The sequence below is a fragment of the Echinococcus granulosus genome, assembly GCF_000524195.1.
Source record: "Echinococcus granulosus chromosome Unknown EG_S00208, whole genome shotgun sequence".
Classification (NCBI taxonomy): Eukaryota; Metazoa; Platyhelminthes; class Cestoda; order Cyclophyllidea; family Taeniidae; genus Echinococcus; species Echinococcus granulosus.
Window position 1 is genome coordinate 62,986 of NW_020170588.1, and position 12,129 is coordinate 75,114.

The 12,129-nt window shown below is 40.0% G+C and overlaps 2 protein-coding genes across 2 annotated transcripts in view; one reads left to right on the top strand and one right to left on the bottom strand. All coding sequences in view use genetic code 11, as the record gives it.

The window, feature by feature from the left end:
- Positions 1 to 7,713: 7,713 nt before the first annotated feature.
- EGR_10314 (hypothetical protein) lies at positions 7,714 to 8,662 on the top strand (the record flags this gene model as incomplete). Its single annotated transcript, XM_024499563.1, has 3 exons — positions 7,714 to 7,787; positions 8,521 to 8,539; positions 8,594 to 8,662. 3 exons carry the CDS (start codon positions 7,714 to 7,716, stop codon positions 8,660 to 8,662), a joined length of 162 nt encoding a protein of 53 aa, XP_024346025.1.
- A 212-nt stretch (positions 8,663 to 8,874) lies between these two features.
- Positions 8,875 to 12,129, bottom strand: part of EGR_10315 (hypothetical protein) — a gene marked incomplete at both ends in the record, with an annotated part of 10,877 nt that continues 7,622 nt past the window's right edge. The window contains 4 exons of the mRNA XM_024499564.1: positions 8,875 to 9,072; positions 9,231 to 9,305; positions 11,445 to 11,588; positions 11,619 to 12,010. Coding sequence (XP_024346026.1) covers positions 8,875 to 9,072; positions 9,231 to 9,305; positions 11,445 to 11,588; positions 11,619 to 12,010 — 809 coding nt within the window. The remainder of the gene's footprint in view (positions 9,073 to 9,230; positions 9,306 to 11,444; positions 11,589 to 11,618; positions 12,011 to 12,129) is intronic.

Below are 12,129 nucleotides of genomic sequence, written 5' to 3' on the forward strand. Positions count from 1 at the left end.
TCAATTATTGAGGGAATGATGGGTTTCTTTCTGAGGATTTCCTCTTTGCCTTTATTGCATTTGCACTGGTGCCTTTGCAAACTTCTCACCTACTTCAATTAAAGTTGAGGCATTGCAATTTTCTACTATTGAATTGCCTCACGCTATTAATGAATAGGATCACACACATATTCGCCACTTAACGCAGCAAGTCGCTTTTTTGCGACTTCGAGCTCTATGCCTTATTTCACCACATGATTATGTCCACTTTAGTTCCATTCTAGATGCTACCTACTTTCATTTGTAGGCATGCATTTAAATTATATTAAGCACCCTCCCAAAGCTGGACTTAAAATAATGCTCTTTTCTCCCTTTGACATCGACATTTTTGACAATCTCTGTAAAGTAGAGACATTTTTGTGTCAAATATCATTTTGGAATGTCGTAGCAGTCACCAACTTAGTACTTATACTCAAGTACAAATTATCTCCCGTCCTGAGCACTTGCGAGGTTTTTTATATCCCTTTTAAGGATATTTTTAAGCTACATATTCACCGCATTTTCTCGCTATTCAACAGCGAATTAGAAGAATACTGGCTAAAGCGATAACTACGACTTATAGGACTGCTGCAATTGAAGGAATATTGTTCATTTATCTTGGTAAGCATCAAATCAGCACAACAATTCTTCCACAAGTTTGACGAAACCTAGGGTTTGTTTAATACTGACCCATTTCTGAATTTGCTCCTAACCATTGTCCCCATTTTGGCCATCTGCCTGTAGGAAATGAAGTAACAGCGGTTATAAGTCAAATTCCATTGAATCCATGTAAATCTCACAACTGCAGATTCAAGCTGAGACTAAATTAAGTCGAATTCAAAAGATGTACCTGACTGCATGCATCCAAATTGGCAAAATTTGACATAATTCGCTGTGTCAAATATGGCAATCTGACAATGCATAAGTTTTCTCATCGCATGTCGATTGTCAGGCATATTTTCGTAACCAAGCCAATTATTTTTACACCTCATTTTCACTCAACATCTTTTATTTCCAAGTAGTGGTCTATTTCATCCCACATTGGTGCGCTAGATCTTTAGCGGTATAAAAGAATTGTGTAAATCATCCAATTCCCTGTAGCTTGACGGCAGTGAAACTTGGTGACTAACGAAGTGCGTGTGGTTGCGCGTCTTTCTCGGAAACTTTAATTGTTGAGAGGTTATGCAAAATGCATTATTTGGCCATGCAACACCTCATGCCTATATGCTGACTTTGATCACTTCCATTATGTTCGCTGGTCCCCTGTGGTGTACTATGGTGCTCCATATGCAGAACATACGTACCCGAATTCATGATCATGGTACTCTCAGATTACACTACACCTTCCCTTTCCCAATTCAGTCAAAGTTCTTATGCATTTTGATTGCGTATTCAATCTCGGACGTTTACTTCACGTTGTCAGGTCCTCCAATTGAGTGTGTGTAGCAAGGTGTCTTACGGTATTCTGTGAATGCCGTTGGTGATGCTGCTGCTGGATATACAAAGGAGTGGAGGCGCAAATTTGGAAAAAATCTCTCTCAAATTACTATAATTAATTTTGAGCGGCAAACAAAACTGTGACAAATGCTAAATACCTAACCTTATACAGAAGCTGCTCAGAAGAAAGATCAGGCACATTTCTTGTTGATAATTCCACTTATACCTGGGTTTTAATGCAAATTATTCCAAAGTATTCGCGTGGGAAAATTCAAAATTCAAATACTACATTGCTGTGGAATCTTACGGCACATTTTTCATTGTAAAACTAGTCGCCTTTTAATAGGCACTCATAATGCGCTCAATTGTCTTTTTCTTACTGAGTAGAATTGCAGATAAAATGCTGGAAAAATTTTATTCTGGCTAGTCTAACCGTTGGGCCTTGCATAGTGTGGATGCTTGGTGAGCTTTATCGCATTCTGCTCTTGCTTGGGCTAATCACTGATTACCACAGGAAAATCTGACGTCAAACTTATTCCACTGTCTAGATCCTGGTAGAAAATAATATTAAATATGTCACTAGATTGCAGTTACAGTTGGCGACCAAGTAAAGGCCAACTTGGATTACGCATATACGCAAGATGAAATAGAAGATTCTATCGCATGCAACATGCACCTCTGAATCCTCCTATGTAAGCTTAATTGAGCGAATGAATACTGAGCAAATGCATACTAGCAAAATGTTCTCAGATGGCGAGAAGCGCGATGAAGTGCTCAAAGACATCCACCGTAGTCTACCTATCTATCTATTTACCCATTGGGTACGACGTAACCGAGCCATTGAAGCTATAGATGGTACGACAAAAGGCGTTTGAGGACATAGGTTGCTTCCAAAACAGGGACAGTCTTGTGCTTAACAAACTCAGTGTACTTGACGGCGTTGCGAATGACTTTCTCTGGGAAAACTTTGAGCACTCAGCAGGTCTATGCACGGACCATGCCAGAAATGCGTTTTACGTCACCACGGCGATCTTCGTGATGCTCCAAATTTTATCCCGTCACAACTCCTAAGGAATGGCCCATTGATTTATTCATTTCATTTGTCTGCAAAGCATAAGTTGCTTGAGGTTGCACTAAGCCAGAACTTGCAGTACCGCTGCTGTAACTCTAATTACTGGGGATGAATTAGAAGGGTCAGCTAGTAGATTCGCGTTAACGCGCGGCTCAACGCAGAGCAGGAGACCCGCGCAGAAGCATAAGGCAGGATATTTCAGTAAAAACATGAAATTTTTGGGGCAATATGTTTTCTCGAATATATTCTTTTTGGCGTATGGAGACGCACCGAGATAACTATTTCATAATTTAGCTTTTACCGCTCCCATTCCATAATGTGTAACTAGTTCTACAAAAGATCAATCCTATTTGATAAGGTCATAATGACTGAAACATTCCCTCAATGGTTTGCGCAATACTAATCACTCGGTGGAAAGAACGGGGGCAGTTCTCTGTCTCATAAACGAAAAATCAACTCTAGCATGTTTTGGTGGAATGTGGAAAACCCTTTGAAATATTCTATTTCCCTGTGGAGTATTTGCTAACACCCAATCTATGGACATTTCTAGTGCCATTAGGGAACCCCATTCCCAATCAAACGTAAGGCTGGCCTGTTCCGCATTTTCAGCATGGCAGCATTTTACCGATTTGGGCAGATTTACCTTTTGGTGCCAGCACTTTGCACCATGTAATTCTATCTATTCCAGGGATCATGATCACTTTCACTGGCATACTGTTCTCATCCTGGGCTTCGTAATTGGCACCAAATGTCAAGAGGCCAGTGATTGTTCCATTTATGGCGAGTGAACTGCTAAATAGCAAAGCATACGAATCTGCCCCAATTTGATTTAATATCCAACCAGAATTTGAATGTTCTTCCGTACCTTTTCAGCTTAATGCGGGATCGCACATTTTAAATCCCTTCCTTTTTGAGTGGTCTTTTGAAAGTCTTTTCAGATGAAACCTCAAGTGGTGAGCTACCAGTTGCGTTGCTGTTGCTACGCATTTAACTACAACCTTGATGGAGGTGCCTGCATTACGAGATTATGTGATTTGCGTTTTTATCACAGAAACCCCAGCATTCTTGAATGCCGTGCTCCCACTCACCATCGCTTGATGGACTGATACAACGCAGAGACGCACTTCAGGTGAGCTGATGCTACCTACAAGGTGAAGGTCAATTAGGTGCCATAAACTGGCTGGACCGAAACCGTATGCACACACTTCGTGTTTCTCTCTTCACTTAAATTGAGGGACTTGTGTGGAATCCTAGTCGTTTGAATACTCAATTAATTTCTTACTGTGGGGCGAATTCACTACTGCAGTCGTAACCATCCACAAAAAGTCTGTAATTGTATCAATGAAGTAAATGCTTATATAGTTCCTTGAAACATGTCTAGCAATCGAGGCATTCTTGAGGAATTTAAGAATGAACACAGTGTGAGGTTTAGCATGGCAACAAGGTGCTCAGTAAACCCAGTATTTAGTAAGAAAAGGCGAAAACTTCTTGTCAAATATAAATTTATCTGTTACAGAGCCTTTGCCGCCCCTCTAGTTTTGCCCTTCAATTTCCCCTGTGTGTCGATTTCCATAAGACTTGAGATGGCAAAATAGGTTTTGATGTCAGTATCAGACCTTCATATTAATGACCCCAATAGATTCCGCGTGTTGCCCCACCCATATAGTGATTGTGGCAGATCATTAGCTTCGTGGTGCCCAAAAATAGACGACGTTCTGCAGCGAATGTAAAGAAAGAAAGAAAATTCCAGAGCGTGTTCTATGCTGTCCAATTACCAATCCGAACTTCATCCGGACTTCCTAAACTTGATTACTACCCCAATTCGTACCTTCTCTGTTTCCCTTTTCAGGCATTTTTGTATTGGTTGCATTTAAATAACTCAGCCCAGATTCACTTCTTTAGTTAATGCTTCATTCATTTTCTACTGATTACATAATCTTTGCCAGTACTACCATTGCAACCATTGTTAATGATAAGGAATGTCTTAATTGAGCCAAAATGGCGAAATAATTTCTCCCCTTTATGAAGGAAAATGCAGTTTCTACCATACATCCAATGCAAGTACTTCCCAGTTGTTCCTTCACATGGCATTGTTTGCTAATTTGACGATTTGTTTAGCTTCTCACTTTAGATTTGCAGGTAATTTAGGTTCGATTTTTGTTTGTTTGTTGAGCGGAATGGGCACAGGGCCATGCTAGTAGCCCCCTCTAGACCTTCTGTCCCTGGACAACACATTGGACTGCCTAAATTCATTCAGTCCTCATTGGAAAAGTTTTAGCCACTACCCCACTATTTGGATGGGAAAACGAAGTAGTACCATAGTCTATCATATTTAAGCACAGTGTTCTATTTGCTTGGGGGTTATCACCATTTGCATTGGCTCCTTCCCTTTAACCGTACACCGATCCCTATTAGTTCTGGTAACTACACGTTTGTTGGTCAAGCAAAATGCCATTTGCAATTTTTAACGTCATTCCCAAACTTGCATAAATGGCAGACTTGCCGACCACAATCTTCTCCATTCCAAATGATCAATTATGATTCAGTGAGGAGATGTGGATCCTTCCTACACCCTTAAACCATTTTTTTTCTGAAAGGTTAAAGAGTGCATAATAAATTAAATAGGATTGGTACAGCTTTCCTACAGAGGATAGCGCCTGTAAATCCTTGATACTCACATCTCCTAGGATTGCGATGCAGCAAAATTTAGTAGCCTGAGGCTAGTACAAGTCAGCAACTCCTCTTAGGCTTAATTTGCCATTCATGCAACGCATTCAATACTGCACGACTAGACCTCGTTTCTGTGAGAAGAGATTGCATTACTTTGTCCACTAACTACTTGTAGGCTAACTACCACAGGGTGGCTGTCCAAGTAGTGACATTCATATAGGTATCACTACATGGCAGTGAAAAGTACGGTGTTCGCAATGGTAGTCGCCCTCACACTATGTATCCCCTCACTTGGTTGTCCCCAGCTGAATGCTGCCTTGACAGCTGGTTTGATGTGTTGCTAATCACGTGGGTGTCAGCTGAGGAGGTATAGCACCTGGATGATTCATAGGCTGTGATTCATCGGCCGCAATTTTTATCATTTGACTTTACGTGTACAAGACTCATAGTGTAGCAAAATATAGAAAAGCGATTAGCAAATTTCAACTCCTGTGAATGATATTATTTTCACAGATTATTTATGCAAACGAAGGGGAAATCGCGAAAATGTGTGCCTTCTGTGACAAACTGCACTGCATGGAGAGGGGTGGCTTTTATTTTTTCTTACAATCTGCACTGGGGTAATAAATAGCAGATTCAACTCTACATTCAAATAAAATTTAACCGGTGTTTGTAACAAACTTACATCAGAGGACAAACTTTCTATGAACAGGTGGTGGAACATACTGATTTGCAGTGCCTAGATTGTTCGTTTAATGCCTCATCTGGTTTTGCAGACACTGAATGCTCCACCTTTGTACTTTTGCGTGGCGGTATAACCTTCGGATCGTGCCAGTACCCACTCCCAAGCCACTCTGTATGGTGATAGCACATATTCGCCATTGTATTATACCTTCTTTCGTTTTCAGGGCAGTCTCAAGAACTCTTACATATTACAAAATTTACATGACCACTTGTCAAATGGACTCGTGCATGAAAAGTTGGGTAAAAATGTCAAAAGTGGCACTGTTTTGGTATACAAGCCACAATAATCACGTGCAGATCGTATTACATAGATGTGTCAATGCTAGGTCAGAAAGCAAACAGGGCATATTGTGGTATCACACGCCGAAGAGCCAGCCGCAGTCGTTCACTGCTCCATATACCGAAGCTTCTGAACAATCTGGTTAGGTGCTTTCATGTGCAGTGACAAGTCCATTTATCACGATGATCATGGTAGGCGTTTAAATTCTCTTTCCCATTGCCCTTTGTTACCACACGGTTGTCTCTGGAGCATGCATCAAGCTCATGCCAATTATACCAGAGCATGGCAACACACGTATGCGTGCATCCATGGAATTTCACTAAATTATGCTAGTACGAATTTCATCGAAGCATGCTTATCCAAAGGCACAAAAATGGTGAACATTTGCATAAAGGGATTGTAGAATGCAGCCAAACGTATTTCTTTGACTCATAATTACACAGTTGTAAACAGAATTTTAACTTAACCGATTGACATAACTTTATGATTGCTTCCACCAATGATAGATTATACCTTTACTAAGTACTTCGCCACATAACTACATATGCTCAAGAAGAATTTTACTCAAAAGAACACATCAACTTATGACTACATGAATTTAGGACTTTGCTTAATCAAAAAAATATCGATATGTAATTTGACACAGTTTAATTCCCTTTTCCTCACACAAACTGTATCGGCATATGATTCCATGCATATATATATATATGCGTATACTCTCGCGAACATTACCTAAGCACAGTTGCCTATACATTCTCACACGAATTACTTTGACACCTGACTACACAAATATGCGCAAAATTTTGCCTAATCGAACATCATCGACGAGTAGGTTTTTATCTTATACTTTGTTATGCTTAATCGAATTCATTCGACTCAAAAATCGCACACACCTATGCATATATGCAAAATGCTTTAAGCAAGCAACATGGACAAACGATTACAAGTGTCTGTGCTCAAACCTGCCCGTAGAACGTTCATCAAAACATAGTAATATATATCTTTTTAGTTGTTTTTCTTTTGTTTTTTTCACAATGATCAAAATTTGTCCATGTTTGCACAAATATATACGTACTAAATTTTTCCCATGTAAATTGCATCCATACATGTACACGAATATTTTATTCAACTTCACTACAAAGGATTACATTTACACACACAATAACACATATTTCTGCATTCCCGACAACGTGTTCAGCCAATATTGTAAATATAAATTGCATTCACACATGTTCAAATGAGCATTTATTCAATTTCCTTTGAATGAATTTTACCCCCAGAAAATGCTTTAGTTGGTTTCTATTTTTTGTCTGTTTATGAAGTACACTTAACCCTTTGAATTAGTATGTAGTTCGATTCACCATGGATAGGTTTATATTTAATGGAAACCATTCGGCACATCTCGAAGATCTAATTTCCACGGTGTTCCAAGCCTTGTTTAAAATGGGCCACTTGACAAATCATGAGTGGGCATCCAGTTGGATGGAGCAAAATGCTTCGCTGTTTGATTGGGCCAACTTTCATTGCTGATGTAGATGGTGACAAAGCAAAGGGAATAAGTGTCAGGTAAGTTGAGACCGGTGAATACAAGTGTCTGCGACCTCAACATTTCAACCAGCATAGAATAGTTATAACATATCTAGAGGAATATCTGGCATTAAAATTAGTCCCCAAACTCCCTAATTCTGCAGAGAGTAACACAGAGGTAATACATTTGGGTGGAGTGATTTCGGATTCGCTACCTCGAGATAGCGTTCACTTGTATGGTAATACTTTCGAATTTGCGTGTTTTCATCGGGCCTGTTTTGAGAGTTACCATGACTTATTTGTAAAAAAATGGCCTGTTCAAAACTTTGTTGGCTTCAAGATGACCGACTTAAATATTTGCCAAAGGATACACTGTGACAGCCATCAAGTTCAAATAACAGGGTAAATTTGGATCCATTTGAGCTTCCAACTAGTCACTGGACATGTACTGAGTAAGCTCTTGAGACGTACTAGAGGGAACTAATCCTACCTTATCTCATCCACACGCTTGACGCAGTAGTGGGAATAGGGGATCATGAAGGGCTGTGTATAGCAGGGAGAGAGGAATTTACACGTTCTACTGTGCAACAAGTCCGAGTGTAGCAAAGTATCGACGCCAAATATGCAGTGTTGGTGAATTTGGGAGCAGCTTACATTCAAAATAAATGTCGAACAGGAACGTGCAAGTGATTCATGCTAACTAGTCGTATTGGCTGGATTCAAGGAAGGTGAGTGCTTGTACTTGAGCGTCATCAATCCCCTTCTTCCCAAGCTGCTGCAGTAAGCAGCAGGTATGACATTCATCATTCACGGTATGTAGCTTTGCTCTACTTTGTTGTTCGCAGGCGGAGTTCTGTCCCTCTCTTCTCTCGGACGCAAAAAGTGGGAAGAATCTGCAAATGCCCAATTTCTAAGGAATTCTGCTCTTTGTTCCACTCCATCTGAGATCACCCCAGGAACACTATCGTTATGCATAGGCACTGTGCCTATGCCCTCAGCGGACCGAAAATTTGAAGATTAGAGTAGCATATTGTAAGAGGTAGGATGTTTTGCTCAAGCATAATTTGTATGCACTCAATTCAAGTTCCTCATTAAAAGTTTGCCTATTGTTCCTTCTACATTCTCGCTAAGTTGGGATTACATCACCAAAATCCAAACAGTAGCGTAAGTTAGAAACTCGACACTTTGGAGGTAAACAGTGATTAGAATAAGCAAGGGCAAGTATTTCCTTGGGAGTGAATGAGATTAAACTAACTTGACATCCATCATTTCGTGTGCGATTATATTGGGGAAGAAGGAAGATGAATGGGAACACCATTGGTGCCTAACAAAAATAAATATGTTTTGGGATGTAAAGTGTATCGCAAGCTGCCATGGTGACAAAATATTTGGGAATTTTTGTCCATATGTGAGCATTTGTGAATAAACTATGTTAAATTTAAGCAAGGTTAAGTAGATATCTCAGCAAGAGGTGTTCTTTACCTTACCTCTGCACAACTTGTATGTATGTAAACATAAGTTTGGGTAATTAGCACTCCTAAGTGGTTTATTTTCCAGCTAATCAGATTAAATCAAGGACGAAACACTCTTCATGTAGTGAAAGAGGCAAACTTCTGAGTGCTTGGTGTCTCCTAACCTTCAGATGTAAGAATACTGCCTATGTTGCTGCCAATGCTGCAGTTTGAGGAGGAGACAATTCCACGTCTAACAAAGTGATAGCGGATACATTTAGTGATAGTGTTAATGATTGATTGAGAACCTCACTGAGCTACGAAGGCGGTCCAAGTGGGCAGTATAGTGGGACAAATCTCGGACTACTAATGTAACCCCCTTTGTTCACTTGCATGTGTCTGACTAATCACAGCACGACAGCTTTCCAAATACTGGGGCATATGCGGACAGTTAGTGGCATCTTGCGGTGGAATATGCTGTTGTTACGCCTTCCGGGAGCTCACAATCCATGATAGTAACAATGCTGTACTGACTACTTTCCAGTGATCATGTAACTTACTGACAGCAACTAATATGCTACTCTGTGTGGATTTGCTCTCATTTGGCTTTTTGGGGGCTTTTGAGTCACCGAACACGCTGTGATGGCTGACACGATGGGTCGAAATTGTGGGATTGCTAGCAAAGGCACATAAAAAAGGGGTGTTAAGTAATGCTATAATAGTCCATACAACTCTACTTTTGACTGTATGGGCACTTAAATTCCTGGTAATGGTCCATTCACTTGTTGTCATAGTTTTCGGGCCATACATCAGCTTCGTCTTACAGCCAAATGTTTTCTAGGCTTCAGTCACCAGTTTTGTAAATACATTGATGATATTCATTTTGCCCTCCAAGTAGGTGATCAGATATTTGCTAGCTATATTATATTCATAATTAGTGTAGAAAATTAGTGCATAAGAAAGGGAGCATTCGATCACTTTTTTAGTCTGACATATCTCCAAGGGGGTAACGGGTGAGTGACTGTAACACCCTCAGTTTTCCTCAAATCGTCATTAGCCATGTCGGTGAAAAGAACGGTTTATCATCAACGTACAGATAGGCTGACAGGCTATAGGTATGACCAGAGGGTTATGGCCCGGAGGGGAGGCGCAAATTTTGAGACACAGGTACCCACGTAGCTAAACACTTAACTAATCATATTTTTACAACATTAACTTCTCCAGTTGTAAAAATTTATCCTATAAGTAAGTGAAACCGGTTTGTTTCTAAAGGAAGCCATTTGCATGATGCTGACCAAAAGGGGAGAGGCTAAGGAGGCTGTAAAGCATAATTTGATTTTAGTGGGCAAGCATTTGCCGAAATAATATAGTAGAGTCTTTGGTCGTAAGGTTGATCCACCCTAAGGTTTCTTATTGCCACTGCTCACAACAACTTCGTAAAGATGACAGTTATTAAAATTCCTGTAAAGAAAATTTGCAGGCCAGATTCTACAAGCTAATCAACTTACACTATTCTACCATCAAAATGTGAGTAGTTCTGTTCGAAGTTACATGTAATGCTTTAAGACAATCACATAAATAAATTCTTCAGCTCAATGATTGTAAGCTCCCACGTGTATACAAACTGGAATGTGATATTATGTTGAAAGTATGGGTGGTAGAGTTACAGTGTTTGCCTCCGCCAAGAACACGAAAATTGATAGAATAGTCTGTTATTGCCATCTATGGTAATCTGATGTACTGTATTGTACTTAATAGGGCTTCATTTAGGCCCATCATTCAAAATGGGCATACTCCCCATTTTGGGTTTGAATGGAATGCATCAGTCAACACTGCTGAAAGTGTCCCAACACTGAAAAGATAGACGATGCCTCGGGGCGGAAGATTTCACAGTGTCATTGGTTAAATAATGCCTTTAATAACCTGTTTCTATGGGCTGTCTTTGTGCGACAACACGACCACATCAGTCAGAGCAAAAATATGTGAGGAGGATATGTATTTGCCAACTCGACATTAACTTCCCATTAGTAAAATTATGCTGTAAGTGCGTAAACTAACTACTACATTTCCGAACCACCATTAATTGGTTCAACAAATAAAAAGGCAGCAATGCATTTCACACGGTAAGCATTTACTGTGGACATCGAAGAAACTACATTGTTATCGAGGTGAAAAAAGAGGAAAGCCGATGTTTGTCTTCTTCAGCCACTTTCTTATGAGCGCTATGTACAATCGTCATTTTCACAGTTTTCATTAAGTAAATACCAACATCTAGAAGGGAGTTGATTTCTCTCAATGTCAACCGATTCGTGTTAAATAAGATTTCTGGATAATTTGGTATTAATTGAAGCAAAGCAGCCACTTTCTTCGGATCCGTCCACTTCAAAAACTGATGAAAGAGAGGTATTTTCAATCTCACCATTCGAAGCTCCTCCACTGTAAATAATGACCCCGTAGTTGCATCTGTTGATCGTACCTTTTCCGATTTATTAACTACACCGCCACGCTTGACATATTCTTGTATGATCTCGAGAGGCCTTTCAACAAGCATTGCATTTGCTTCATCGAGCTTTTTCGTGGCATTAAATATGTACGAATTAATGGTTTTTAGCAACGGCGGATCCAAATTAAACAAGATTCTTGATATGCCTGGTACAAAAGTACGCAGCTTAACCAGTTTCTTCGAACTAGACATTCTCAACACATTATCAATGAGGGGTATTTTTAATCGCACCAATTCAAGCTCCTCCTCTGGAAATATAGCCGCCTCAGTTGCAATAGCGATAGGTGTAACTTCAGAAACATTTTTTTCTAACTCAGACACGAGAGTCGTATTCCCTTGCGGAACAGTCGTAATTGGCTGCAAAGGTGCATACTCATCAAGATCAAGCCCAGAACCCCCTTTCTCTGGGTAAGGCATCTTCGACACT